The sequence below is a fragment of the Podarcis pityusensis genome (genome assembly GCF_964106645.2).
Source record: "Podarcis pityusensis genome assembly, chromosome: 1".
In the NCBI taxonomy this organism is placed as follows: Eukaryota; Metazoa; Chordata; class Lepidosauria; order Squamata; family Lacertidae; genus Podarcis; species Podarcis pityusensis.
In genome coordinates, this window is record NC_138028.1 from 84,294,000 (window position 1) to 84,308,667 (window position 14,668).

General features: G+C 47.7%; 1 protein-coding gene across 2 annotated transcripts in view; it reads left to right on the plus strand.

Moving 5' to 3' along the window:
• Window positions 1–12,569, plus strand: part of GRK2 (G protein-coupled receptor kinase 2) — a 39,640-nt gene extending 27,071 nt beyond the window's left edge. Inside the window, exons 15-21 of one of the 2 annotated variants that reach the window (XM_080994490.1) lie at window positions 350–450; window positions 2,572–2,638; window positions 3,104–3,199; window positions 4,879–5,041; window positions 5,338–5,474; window positions 5,716–5,850; window positions 10,416–12,569. In XM_080994490.1, coding sequence (XP_080850616.1) covers window positions 350–450; window positions 2,572–2,638; window positions 3,104–3,199; window positions 4,879–5,041; window positions 5,338–5,474; window positions 5,716–5,850; window positions 10,416–10,586 — 870 coding nt within the window. In that variant the 3' untranslated portion in view covers window positions 10,587–12,569. The remainder of the gene's footprint in view (window positions 1–349; window positions 451–2,571; window positions 2,639–3,103; window positions 3,200–4,878; window positions 5,042–5,337; window positions 5,475–5,715; window positions 5,851–10,415) is intronic. The other variant, XM_080994491.1, reaches the window with a different exon arrangement.
• The last annotated feature ends 2,099 nt before the right edge of the window (window positions 12,570–14,668 follow it).

A 14,668-nucleotide genomic window follows, 5' to 3' on the forward strand; every position in this document is an offset into this window, starting at 1 on the left:
AACTGTGGCACATCCTCCCAATGCTGCTGGACTGCAGTTCCCATTATCCCTGAACATGCTGGCTGAGGCTGATGGGAGTTGGAGTCCAACAGTATCCAGAGGGCCACAGGTTCTTAAACCCTGGCAGGATCTTTCTTACTCCAGATCCTTCCCATCCCCATTTCCATGATTAACACCCAGTGCCCTTTTAAAATGTGATGGGGAAGGGGTTGTTTTTGTAAACACTATGTATATTGTGTTTTTATATTGTGATTTTATGTTGTAACCGCCCTGAGACCTGCGGGTGTAGGGCGGTGTGCAAATGTAAGAATTAATAATGAGAATAATTCTGCCCTTCTCGTTCCCACAGGCTGTGGAGCTCCCAGACTCCTTCTCACCTGAGCTGCGCTCTCTGCTGGAGGGGCTGCTGCAGAGAGATGTGAACCGTCGGCTGGGTTGCATGGGCCGCGGGTGAGTCTCCAGGGGGAACAGCTGAAGCGCCTGGATGGGCTGTAGGGCAGGGATGTTGGTGGGGAGTGAGATTCCTATGGCCCTCCAGTTGTTGCTGGACTGGTTGGTCAGCAGTCAGGGGAAACTGTAGCCCAAGCGCATCTGGGAGGCCATTGGTTGGCTGAGGGGATTAAGTTGCCCAACCTTCTTATACAAAGAATGCTTTCAGAATTATCAGTGGAGTGGAGTTTTGTTGTTTGGAACGCAGCTAAGAATACTTCAGCCCTTCTCGTTTGAAAAAAAAACAACCTGGGGAAGGTGCTCTGGTTGCCACAACAAGGGCAGGTTTAAAATACATATATATCACACTATGAGACCAAGATGTGCCTTCCATTTTTAAAAAGTATTTATGGGACAGGCTTAACATCCTGCTGTTAGCTTAGCTTTCCCAGGCTCCCTGCTTGCCCTGTTCCTCAGGTTCAGATTGAAGCCACAATCTGATAACTCTAATTTAGATGACCTTGAAGCAGAGGATGTACTGCGGGAGCTAAGGAATGCTCCGGCAACGTTATTCCTTGGTCGGCAATGCTCTGGGCTTTCCATGTAGTACCCTGTTCAGTGCAAGACCTAAGATAGGATCTGGAATTCAAAGAATCACAGAGTTTGCTTGCTTTAAAAAATCCAGTTTATGGCTTTTAATGGTTGCAGAGAAGCAATCTTGGAAGCCGCATCTGGGGACCTAATTGGCTGCTATGTGCAAAATGTGCGCCTCATGTTACCCTGCACCAGAGCAGTCTGTCTCTCCCCCCTGCTGTCTTTTATTCTCCATTATTTCGGATTTTGTTAGCCTAGTTTTGATTTTTCTCAAAACATAAAATTTTCTATCACAACACTTTTCAGGTCTTTTCAGAGCTATGAATCGTTATTACTCACTTGCATATACAATATCTGTTGTAGGGAGAATGGCGGATGGGAGTCCCTGCCTAGGTACTTGCTGATTCACCCTTTCATAAAATAATAATGGAGCAAATTAAACAATCCTGCCCCAGAATAGGCTATTCTCAACTCTTGCGATGAATATATATAACCCAGAAACTGACATGCCTCATGTAGGGACAAATCAGCTTTGTTTACATCCTGCATCTGATGAAGTCGGCTCTTTCCTATAAACGTTTGTGCTACGATGAGTCACTTAGCCTCTAAGGTGTGATGTGCAGACTTCGTGTTAACAGCGTTCTGTGGCTAGGCAATCCAAGTTCTGTGTCAACAAGAGCTGTGTTCTTTGACTTGTATATAAGAGGTTTGCACATTTTCTCTTATCAATCACAGTTTCTTCTGAGCTCTTGCTATTTTTGCAGAATTTGCTCTGGTTTTCTTTTTCCATGGAGAGGCAATAAGCCATACAGAGGACTGAAGCTGCCCGCCCCTGAACCTCTGATCATCTTTCTCTAGGTTCTGAGTTTTTAGTAAGCATAGCTCACATACTTTCAAATATATATTCAAAACCATTAGGACTACAGACTTGCCTGCCTTAAAAATGAGATCTGAACTTTTCAGAAAGCTGGATTCTGGGCGCAGAATCCAGCTTTCTGAGAAGTTCAGATCTGCCCTTCTTCTGAGCACCTGCAGAATTGCAGCATTTGCACAGCCCTACCTTTAAGTTGCTCGATGTCTCTCTTGTCCTTTGTTTGCTGTAACAAAACAGAACAGCTCAGGGTTGTTGGGTTTTTTGGCGGTGGGCAAAGAAGGCACACCAGGCTGAGTTAATCTAGGTGGTAAAAGTCAAGAGCTGCAGATGTGGTTAGGCCAAGCTAAATCCTGATGTCCTTTTAAACAAAACAAGTTTTCCTTCAAAGGAAATGGCTCAGCTGTTAGATGAACATAAAGGCAGCATTCCAGTTCTATGTGACTGTTCATGACGAAGCTGCTGTTCCCAAGCTTTTCTCTAGCCCCTAACTCAGGTAGTTGACAAGAGATAGTAATGAACAGCACCCAGCCTCCCTCCCCATTGACCAAACTAGCTGGGGCTGAAGGATGTAATAGTTCATACTGTCTGGTGGGCACTGCATTGGCTACCCCTGCCCTAACTATTCAGTGGTCAAAGGGAGAACTCTATGTAATCTGCAACCGTCTTTCCAACAGGGCGCTTGAGGTGAAGGAGAGTCCCTTCTTCCAGGGTCTAGACTGGCAGATGGTTTTCCTCCAAAAGGTGAGCAGGGCAGTTGGGAAGACAGTAGAGTTGCTGGGGATAAAGACTCTGTTCGGTCATCATGAATCATAGAGTTGGAAGGGATCCCAGGGGTCATCTAGTCCAACCCCCTGCAATACAGGAATCTCCACTAAAGCATCCATGACAGATGGCCACCCAACCTCTGCTTAAAAACTTCCAATGAAGGAGAATCCACAACCTCCCGTGAGAGTCTGTTCCACCGTTGAACAGCTCTTACTGTCATAAAGCTCTTCCTGGAGTTTAGTCGGAGTCTCCTTTCTTGTAACTGAATCCACTGCTTCAGGACCTAGTCTCGAGAGCAGAAGAGAGCAAGCTTGTTCCCTCTTCAGTGTGACAGCCCTTTAGGTAGTTGAAGATGGCCATCAGGGAAGGAAGGAATTGTAAGGGATAAGCAACTCTCCTCTGCTCCTCAGTTGACTCCCCCCCCCCCCCATGTCTTCACAGTATCCGCCCCCCTTGATCCCACCACGCGGGGAGGTGAATGCAGCTGACGCTTTTGACATTGGCTCATTTGATGAAGAGGACACCAAAGGCATCAAGGTATGTGGGGGGCAGCCCTTAACCTACTCTCTGCTAGGGCAGCTGCAGCTTCCTCCTCTGCTCTTTGGTTTGAACATACCTCTACTTTAATAAATAATAATAATAATAAATGCATCTCCCATTTTTCTTCCAAACGTGGCTCTCAGAGCAGGTTTAATTACAAATACACGGTGAGGGCTTCAGCAGCAGCGCTAATGGGTGGAACTGCATTGTAGGATGCAATACTATGTTCTGCTACTAGGGAATAGGATAATGCAGACAAATGAATGTTACTGGATTGATTTGACAAATGAATGTTACTGGACTGATATGTTGGCTTCAGTCCATCTAGTTCAGCACCTTGTCTCCGACACTAAGGCCAGCCACAGACCACTGGGAAGCTCACAAGCAGAGCATGATGGAGATAAACACCCCTTCTCTCCCCCCCCACTCGCCTCCAGTAGTTGGAGCTATGCTGCCTCTGAACATAGAGGTTTCATTTATCCTGGCGAACAGCCATGCGTGTGTTTAAACCTTTGAAGAGCTACTTGGGTAGTGGCCAGCATGTCATCTTTGGTAATGAAGTCCACAAAGTAAATAGCACATAAGACGGGGATGTTCAGCCTTAGCCAAACTATTCCTTATATGTGGAAGAAGTTTGTCATACGATTGCTGCATCCCCTAGAACCTAAATCTACTGTTCTGAACAGCAAACTTTGGGAGTGTTTTGAGACATGTCTAACAATCCAGTGGTTCTCCAAATGCCTTAGGTACGAGGGCAAGCAGAATTTTGTGTAGAGGGGTTTACCGGACTGAGAAAAGTTACTTGACTTTAAGCCAAAGCGAGTTGCAAAGTAAAGAACAGAAATCACACACACACACGGCAATAAAGAACTTTACAATGTGCATTCATAGATAAATATACGAAGCATGTACCCCACTAAAAGGAAGACCAAAAAAAGAGGCAACAGACATAACTAAATAACCTCCAAATGAAGGCTCGAGGGGCTGGGTAAATAAAACTGGCACCTAAAGGCAAACAATGATGGTGCCAAGCTTGCTTCCCTTGGGAGAGCATTCCACAACCAGGGTGCCACCATTGAAAAGGCCCGTTCTTGTGTCACCACCCTCTCTGCCTCTCTTGGGGGGAGCACACACAGAATGCCCTCAGATGATGAATGCAGGACCTGGGCTTGTTCTGGAGGGGAGAACTCTTTTAGGTGGTGGGATCCTGAGCTCCATAATGGTTCCCCCCACCTCTGCAGGCAGGATAGGATAGGTGTTGTGTCTGAGTTGGTTGGGAGAGAACTGGAGAGAGCTGAGATCAGCTGGGAAGTGATGAGGGAAAACCTGGTGGGTTTCAGTTTTAGTGCCTAGAAGAGGCAATGTAAGTCTGGGAAGGTGGAGAAGTGCAGAAGGCAGAGCCGGAGAGAATATCCATGTCAAATACTTAAGATAGAAAGGAAGAAGTGGGACTCATCCCAAACCTCCACAGTAGAAGAATGCTGCTGGATCAGACCAAAGGCCTATAGTTCTGCATGCTGCTTCCCAGTCGGATAGGCCTCTTAGAAGCCCACGAGGGGGGCACGAGGGCAGTAGCCCTCTCTTGCTGTGGTTTCCCTGGCAGCTGGTATTCAGAGCAGGGGGACTGTGCCTGTTACCCTGGAAACAAGGGCAACGTGGCTCACTTCTCATTCCAGCTGTTGGACAGTGACCAGGAGCTCTATCGCAACTTTCCACTCACCATCTCGGAGCGTTGGCAGCAGGAGGTGACAGAGACCGTCTTTGACACAGTCAACGCCGAGACTGACAAGCTGGAGGCTCGCAAAAGAGCCAAGAACAAGCAGTTGGGCCACGAGGAAGGTGAGACCCAGGGCTGGTAGGACAAGTGGCAGTGGGTTTCCTCATCCAGGCTAGCTCTGCTCCATGACCAAGTCCTCCTCAGCCGCCATTGCCACCCAGCATCCAGTTTGCAGGCCACCTGCTTTTGGAAACTCTTTGCTGCAACACCCACTATGGAGAGAAGACATGGCTGGATGACTTGGGTTGTTTCCCCCTGAACTGTTCCCTTTGGTGTCTCCTTGTTTTGTTTCTTGTGGGGGTTTTTGTTTTGTTTTTGCCTGTCCTTGATTCTCTTCTCTTTGCCATTCCGTACACAGATTATGCCCTGGGCAAGGACTGCATCATGCATGGCTACATGTCAAAACTGGGGAACCCTTTCCTCACGCAGTGGCAGAGGCGGTACTTCTACCTCTTCCCAAATCGGTTGGAGTGGCGTGGAGAAGGAGAATCCCCGGTAAGAGGAGATCTTTCCTCTAAGGAAGGAGGGGAGGGGATAATGGCAGGTTTGGGGTGAGGGTGGAGAGTGGAGAGTCTTGCTATATACAAGTGTGAGAGCCTAGGTTTGTCTCATATGAGTTTGGGGGGGGGGTAGGAATAGGCATTGACTGCAGTGCCTGGGGGATGGGATTATGTGGAGGGATGTAGAATGCATGTTTAACCTGGGGTTATATAAGTGGCTCTTTCTTTGACCAAAGATGTTTTGGACCCTACAACAGCAGTCGCTGCTCACCATGGAAGAGATCCAGACTGTTGAGGAGACACAGATAAAGGATCGAAAGTGCATCCTCCTAAAGATCCGGGGTGGCAAGCAGTTTGTCCTGCAGTGTGACGTGAGTTTTTCCTCACATTGCCTCTCCTAGAAGAAAGTCCAAAAAGTAGCGAGGTTGCCAAAAATTGGTGATGGGCAGCCCCCAGTTTCCCTTGGCATGGTTTGATGACTGGACAGGACTTAGGATAATATAGCACATATTGACTGTTTGAAGTGTTTCACATACATTATCTCAGTGATTCTTACAAGGCCTTTGTAAGACAGGGAACCACTGTTGTCCCCATAGTGCAAAGGGGGGGGGGGGCTGAAGCGGAGAGAGAACTTTGCTTGCAAAACCCCCACCCAGTGAATACATGGTAGAGGCAAGATTACAACCTGAGGCTTCCTGATTTCACGGCGCTATGGTCTAAACCACTGAGCCTAGGGCTTGTCGATTGGAAGGTCAGCAGTTTGAATCCCCGCGACGGGGTGAGCTCCCGTTGCTCGGTCCCTGCTCCTGCCAACCTAGCAGTTCGAAAGCACGTCAAAGTGCAAGTAGATAAATAGGTACTGCTCCAGCGGGAAGGTAAACGGCGTTTCTGTGCGCTGCTCTGGTTTCACCAGAAGCAGCTTAGTTAGGCTGGCCACATGATCCGGAAAAACTGTCTGTGGACAAACGTCTGCTCCCTCGGCCAGTAAAGCGTAATGAGTGCCGCAACCCCAGAGTCGTTTGCGACTGGACTTAACTGTTAGGGGTCCTTTACCTTTACTTTTTTATGCTTTTCATGGTCCTATTTCTGTACCTGGGATTAATAAGAATCCTGCTGAGGTCACATTCTACATGTTTGGCTAGGCTTGCCTAAACAAAACTGTGTTAAGTAGGCGCTGAAAAGAATGCAGCCTGATATCAATAAGCAGGGAGTTCCAAAGGGCTGAGTACTGCCACACTGAAAGAGCAATTTCTTACAAAGGGCTTTATGTGACACCTGTAATGGTGCCAGTTCCACAGATTGAAGCAAAGTAGACTACAGTGGTACCTCGGGTTACAAACACCTCAGGTTACAAACACTTCGGGTTACAGGCTCCACTAACCCAGAAGTAGTACCTCGGGTTAAGAACTTTACCTCAGGATGAGAACAGAAATCGTGCGGTGGCGGTGCAGCGGCAAACGGGAGGCCCCATTAGCTAAAGTGGTGCTTCAGGTTAAGAACAGTTTCAGGTTAAGTACGGACCTCCAGAACAAATTAAGTACTTAACTCGAGGTACCACTGTATTCCCAAGCTGTTAAAGGCTTTATATATAAATAGTAACACCTTGAATGGTAACAAATCAGCAACCAGTGCAGATCTCAGAACAGAAGTGTAATATGATGGCAGGATCTCCCTCCAGTCAGCAGCCATGCTGCAGCATTCTGCACTAACTGCAATTTCTGGATCAAGCACATGGGAAGGTCCACATAGAGTACATTGCAGCAGTAATTCAGCCTTGAAGTCAACCGTGCCTGTGATTAAGCTCTCCTGGTCCAGGAACAACCATAGCTGTTATACTATGTGCAGCTGGTAAAAGGTCTTCTAGCTGCTTAGGGTACCAGAAGCACTAAAAAATTGTGTGCTTGCCCCTTCAAGAAGAGAGCAACTCCATTCAAGGTGGGCAAATGACAAATTTCTCTGACACAGGAAACACCCACGGTGCCTTCATCCTGCTAGGGTAGATCGATAGTGAAGGGGGCTTGAAGTTTGCAGCTTGTTTTAGTCACTTGGAGGTATTAGGCCAACACCTTTCTGAAGTTGTATTCTTGATTTGGTAGGTTGTTCTGGTCAGATGAGATCAGGGGAAGGGTGGATGGTCCTTTCTTGCAGTTGAATCAAATTTGAACCCTCAGGTGTAAGATGAATCAGAGGCACAAGTATCTTGTAGCTCTTGTGTTTGTTTCTCATTCAAATCTGAAGCAGATCTTTTCAAGTCTACCCTCACAAGGGGGTGAGCAAGTGTGGGGAGCTTAGGAGAGCCAAAAGAGGAGATAAGAGTGCGATGACAGAGCAGAAACAGGAAGTGTAAAACAGTTGTGCTTCCTGTTCTCCCTATTTAACTCGATGGCCTGTGTTCCCTTCCTGTTCTGTGATTTCTTGAATTCTATGGTCACGAGGTCCCCTACAGGCTACTGGAGGAGGGGGAGCCCCTTCTCAATCTATGGGGAGGGGGAATGTCCTGTTCAGTTAAGAAAGCTAGTTCACATTTTAGAAGACTATAAATAGGGCGGTGTGTGCTTTGCATCAAAAGGGGAAGAAATTTCTCTACAACCAGAATAATTATATGTATTCATCAGATGTACAGAATATAGCTGAAGCTGCATAATTCCCTTAGAACTTGTTCAAGCCTAGAGGAGTTGGAGTAGCGTGTTTTATTGTATTGGGAGGCAAGGACTTTGCGTGGGTGCAAGAAATTTATCCTTTTGCTGGAAAACCCATCTGCAGTGCAATCCTAAACTTGCCTACTCTGAAGTTGGCCCCACTAATTCAGTGGGGTTTTCTTTTCCCCAGGCAAGTTTGTATAGCGGGGTAGCTAACCCACAGGCCAAATCCATCCTCAAGAGTGGATACACACACATACCTAGCCCTGAAATAAATTGACGATTGAATTTGTGCTATTTTTTAAAGCCTGCATTTTTGCTGAGGTGTCCCTCACTGTCACTGTGATGGTCTTACTGCAGACAGCCTAGCCAGCATCCCCAAAATTGGGTGCCTCTGCCTTGACCTTTCAAAGGCACCTCTCCTCCCTCTCATGCTGCACTGTTGATAGATCTATAGTACTCAGGAATCTATATGTTTTTAACAAAGGCCATATTTTGAATTAAGGGAAGGTTAATCATTGGCTGCGTCCATTGTCTCACTCCTACATGACCCCATATACAGGCAAGCACCTCTTTAACCCCTCTCTGCTCCGGTATGAGCAGTCATAGGGGCTTTGGCAGTCTGCCCTATATTGTGCCCCTGAGATCTGGCTTTCATCTGCAAGCCAAGCGACAGGCAAAACAGACTGAGCAGTTGTAATGCATAAGAGGAAATCAACACAAGTAATATATGTGGGAATTAAACAGCCTTTTGCCTGGGTGTTGGTCCATGCAGGAGAAAAGCATCTTAGGTGAACAACGACTTGGATGATGGACTCAAGGGCATCCTGATCAAATTTGCAGATGACACCAAACTGGGAGGGGTGGCTAACACCCCAGAGGACAGGATCACACTTCAAAACGACCTTGACAGATTAGAGAACTGGGCCAAAACAAACAAGATGAATTTTAACAGGGAGAAATGTAAAGTATTGCACTTGGGCAAAAAAAATGAGAGGCACAAATACAAGATGGGGGACACCTGGCTTGAGAGCAGTACATGTGAAAAGGATCTAGGAGTCTTGGTTGACCACAAACTTGACATGAGCCAACACTGTGACGCGGCAGCTAAAAAAGCCAATGCAATTCTGGGCTGCATCAATAGGAGTATAGCATCTAGATCAAGGGAAGTAATAGTGCCACTGTATTCTGCTCTGGTCAGACCTCGCCTGGAGTACTGTGTCCAGTTCTGGGCACCACAGTTCAAGAAGGACACTGACAAACTGGAACGTGTCCAGAGGAGGGCAACCAAAATGGTCAAAGGCCTGGAAACGATGCCTTATGAGGAACGGCTAAGGGAGCTGGGCATGTTTAGCCTGGAGAAGAGGAGGTTAAGGGGTGATATGATAGCCATGTTCAAATATATAAAAGGATGTCACATAGAGGAGGGAGAAAGGTTGTTTTCTGCTGCTCCAGAGAAGCGGACACGGAGCAATGGATCCAAACTACAAGAAAGAAGATTCCACCTAAACATTAGGAAGAACTTCCTGACAGTAAGAGCTGTTCGACAGTGGAATTTGCTGCCAAGGAGTGTGGTGGAGTCTCCTTCTTTGGAGGTCTTTAAGCAGAGGCTTGACAACCATATGTCAGGAGTGCTCTGATGGTGTTTCCTGCTTGGCAGGGGGTTGGACTTGATGGCCCTTATGGTCTCTTCCAACTCTATGATTCTATGATTCTAACAAGATGCTCCTTATGATCAGGGGCCGTGCTGAGAAAGTCTTTACCTCTGTCTTCCTATTCCTTCTCTACAGAGAGAAAGTATTGGTGCTAATGGGCTGGCACAGAGAGGTGCCATTAGGAAATAATGCCTGAAAGCATTAACCATTTGTACACAGCTTCCAGAATTTTAGTCTGGTGGTTGTTTTCTGACAACATTTAGAACATTTAAAAACAATCACATGATTGCACAGCTAATGATGTCAAGGGGTTGCCAAGAACAGTATCTTCCAGCCGCCATAGGCCTGGTTAAACAGGAATGTTTTTAAGTTGCTCCCAGACCTTAATAATGAGGGAGATGGATGCATCTCACCTGGGAGGGTATTCCATAAACCCGGAGCCACCGCTCAGAAGGCCCTGCCTGAGTAAGTGCCAACTGGGCACCAACCAGTTATGGCAGCACCACTCCCAAGCCGATTGTAAGGTCCAAGGCGATTGATACCCTCTCCTGCCCTGAGCAAAATAATGGCTGCTGCCTTGAGAGCTGTCTCCTTCGTATTCTAGGGGGCCCTCATGCTAATCCCTTGCCTTTCCTCCTCCAGAGCGATCCGGAGTTGGTGCAATGGAAGAAGGAGCTGCGCGAAGCCTACCAGGAAGCCCAGCAGCTGCTGCAGAGGGTGCCCAAAATGAAACACAAGCCGCGCTCTCCGGTGGTGGAGCTCAGCAAGGTCCCTCTGCTCCAGCGCAGCAGCAGCAGCACCAACGGCCTCTGACCCTCCTTGACTTCCTCTCCCATCCTTAATTTATTTGGCTGGGTTTGTCCACCATCCCCACCCTCTCTCCTGTCTCCTTTCGCTGATCATTGTGATGTCCACCCCAGCCCCCTGGGGTATTATAGTGAGGGGGTGGGGCATCCAGAAGGTGTGGGACAGACTTCCCTCTCCCCATCCCCCAGCACAGGGGGACCAATACCCATTTGAGGGGAAGGAGCCTGGTTGGCAAGGTGGATGAGCGTCTACCCCACCCCTCCTGCCCCCCACGAAGGAAAGCTGGGATTAAAGCCCTGCCTCTAAATAGGACCAATGGAAGGAGATGCCCTGAGGTGTGCCACACATCTTGTGTCCTCCCTGCTTCTTCCCCTGTGGCTGCCAGACATGCGCAAGTGCACTCACGAGAGAGCCTGCTGGCTTAGGCCTTGCTCCCCATGGAGTGGCTGGCAGGGCATGTCCTCTCAGGTGAGTGAGTCCCTTCACACCAGCTGAGGGGAAGAGACGCATCGGCACAACAACCCGTGTTCCCAGCCCCTTTTCTTTCCAGCGCCAGGCTCTGGCATACGGTTCCACAGCAGGCCCCGTGCAGAAAGGGCGCCCTGGTTCTGGCGTAGATGGGATAGTTCAAAAGAGTGTATTTCCCGCCACCCGTCACTCACAGAATATCGGCTAGGCAGCCACTGTGCCATAAGCAATCCCCTTCAGCATTGGCTGTGTTTGCACTCTAGAGTGTGATAAGGAATTGCCTTGAAACGCTTACACTGTAACGAAAATGTCTAACAAAAAAATGAAGGCTTGCTCCTGTTCTGTTCTCTTCCCTTCGTCCCTGAGTTCACATCCTGAATCCTTCCCTACCACCCTCTTCTGGTCCCGCCAATTGCCATTCCAAATCCTGAATTCCTGACCTGGGGCAGCGGCTGCTGCTGCTGCTCTTGCTGCTGCCTCAGAGTTGTGGCCTGCCCTCTGCCTCTTGCCACCCTGCTCTCCCAGGCATTCTCTTATCAACTGTGCCAAATTTCAAGATTATTGTTGTGCCCTTCCCAGTTGGCCCCGTGGAGTCTGCAAAAAGTCGTACTCCCTGGGGCCGAATCTGGACAAGCTCCTTGCGTTTGGCTTGCCCAGTCTCTGTACTATTGCCTCTGAATCTTCTCCTTGGAGTGGGATGAGAACTGCCTCTTGCTCTGCTGTCTCTACTGCCAAATGCCCATCTTGCTTTGCTGTGGAAAGAGGGGAGGGGCAGCAGGTTTCATGCCAAAAGAGATTTCTGAGCTGCCTGGCCCCTCTGCTCTCAGGGCCTCTCTGGGCTGAGCCTGGAGTGGGGGGAGTGGGGGGTGCGGTCACTGGAAGCTCGGCCTGGATGAGGCCCTGTGCCAAGTCCCAAGTGTCTGAAGGATTCTGTAAATATCTTTGTGCCAAGGGGGGGCCTGGCTGGGTGTGGAAAAACTAGGCCCATTCTGCCCCTCCCTTCCAGTATCCCTCTGTATTAACAGCTCCCCCCACCCACCACCTCCCCTCCCCCTAGCAGTGTTACGGTTTCTCCCACAGGATGGGGAGAAATATCAGGTTGAATTGACCCTGTACCCCTCCTCCTCCTCCTCTTCCCTCCATCTGCGGTTTAACAGAGGGGTTAAGGGTAGATGGCTTTCAGTTGGGGATCAGGTCTCTCATCCCCATGGTGTCATGCCCCAAGCGCATGCGATTGCCTCTGCTGCATGCCCCCCCCCCACTCCGCCTCATGTGATGAGTTTTTGCCTGTTCTGCTACATGGCTCCCACATTCCTCCCAAGGCGATTGGCCCTGGGAGGGGGAGGGGTAGAGCGGGAGCCCCCCCTTTCCCTGCAGTGTTTGTAAATATTGATCTCTGGTTTGTCTCTCTGGGTTATTATTATGGATTTTTTGCCGATTTTTGAATGTGATTTTAATGAGTGGGATAAAAAGACTGTTTTTATAATAAAAAAAATCCAAAACCCACAAAGCTTAGAAAAACGCAGGCTCTTCTGTGGCTCTCGGCACCAGAATGCGTAAAACGTGTCGCTGACGTAGATTGAGTTGGGCTGTTGGCTCAGGGTTGTCTACTCCAGCTTTCCCAAAGCTGGTATCCAATCCAGGTGTTTTAAGAATACAGCCTCCATTAGCCCCAGTCAACAAGACCAATTGTCACAGATAGTGGGAGCTGTAGCTCACCAGGTTGGGGAAGGCTGGTCTATGGCAGAATCCAGCCCCAAGACCATTTAGACTGGAGACTGAAGCTGGGACCATAGGCATGCAGATTGTGTGTTTTCCATGGAGTTATGGGTGCTCCGTTTCCTTTCTCTAGAGCAAGGAGGAGAAATTTTTGGTCCTCCAGGTGTTGCTAAACTACATATCCCATCAGCCCCAGTCAGCATGGCCATTAGTCAAGGCTGATGGGAACTATAGTTCAGTAACATCTGGAGGAGCAAAGTTTCCTCACCCCTGCTCTAAATTGAAGCATCCATTTAGGAATCTATGGTAGGAAGCACACAAATATGTCAAGAAATTCTTGCATTATAATAGGTGACCTACCAACTCTCTCCTATGGGTCTCGAGCTCCAACGTAATATAGTGCATCACTAACAAACCAAGTCCTTCGGCTGTCCCCATAGTATAAACAAAGTGGTGGGAGAACATTTCTGATATCCTCAATATTGCCATGCTTCACACACACACAAAAAAAGGTTTCTAAGGGATACTCCAGCATAAAATAGCTAAATTAGAATTTATCATCAAATTCAGTTCTTTTCAATTTGGACCTAATGGGGACTGTGGTTCTCCCCTGCAAACATGCTATGGAAGTGCTGAATTAGCATTGCATAGTAAATGATTCATGCCCCACTCTTCCCATAGAACCCATATGGGGGGTTTCATGAACTACAAAAACTCTCAAAAAGAAAAAAACAACACACCTTAAAAACACTAGCATCAATAAACAGCAAAGAAAGATCAATAGGATTATAGTGACTGCTGCTGAGAGTACACCAGTCTGTGCTTATCTTGTATACATTTGAGCTCTGCACAAAAACGTCACAGACCTGCTGCAACCCTTTGCATTTTATAGCCTCTTGGACCCACTGTTTACATTTCCCCCTCTACAGCTATGTGCATGTATATATTATCTGTCAACTGAGGATAACACTTCATGTATCTGATGTCGTGCGTGCTAGTTCATGAAAGCTTCTGCCACAACAAATCATTCTTGAAGGTGCCACAAGACTTGCTTGTTTCTGATACAAGAGTCTCAATGAACTTACCAAAACAAACTGAGCACAGCTGGGCTGGAGCTTAGCACAACAGCTGGAATACTTTTCTCTCCATAAAAGACCTTCATGGCCAGTGGAATTCCATTTCCCCATCCCTCTTAACAATATTTAATAGCATCTGTTTGAGGCAGAAGTGTAATGGGGAGCTTTTCACAATCTAAAGGAAGCCATGTTGGAGTAAGCTTCCCTGTTGAATTTTTGCCCATCACATAACTCTTAAAAGCCAATGGAACCCCTCTCTGTCAAAAATGGAGAGAAAGACAGGCTGGGGTGTATGACTGGAGGTGGAGGGTTTATGATTCAGAGAGCACGTTTCTTGACTCTTGAGAAGGAATAGTAACCTTTCCAAAGGAAAGGTTGCCTTGCTGTTTTAAAGGTGCCTCCTCTACACTTCCTGTGCTACATTTTTCTAGGCCTAGTCATGGAAGGCCTGTTTACTCCATGACAGGTGAAAACAACTTCAGGTTTAACTGGGTGCCAACTACTTTGTTACTTCAACCACTGAACAAGTCTGTAACAAGGCAACACTTCCCCAAGCAGGTAGAGAGCAGGTCCTGCATGTGAAAACCCGAGGGAGCCATTCCTGAAAGACTGTTAGTGCAATAATCATATCCATGTCTACTCAGAATTAAGCGTCACTGAGCTGAATAAGATTTACTCCCAGGGGGTATATTGGATGACCAATACCTGTGACCTAATACCCACTAAACACAGAGGGACTCATTTCTGAATGCGCATGTCTAGGAATGTGTTTTTAGAAATGATTTCCCAGTCCTATATCCTTCTGGCTTGAAAGATGCATACACA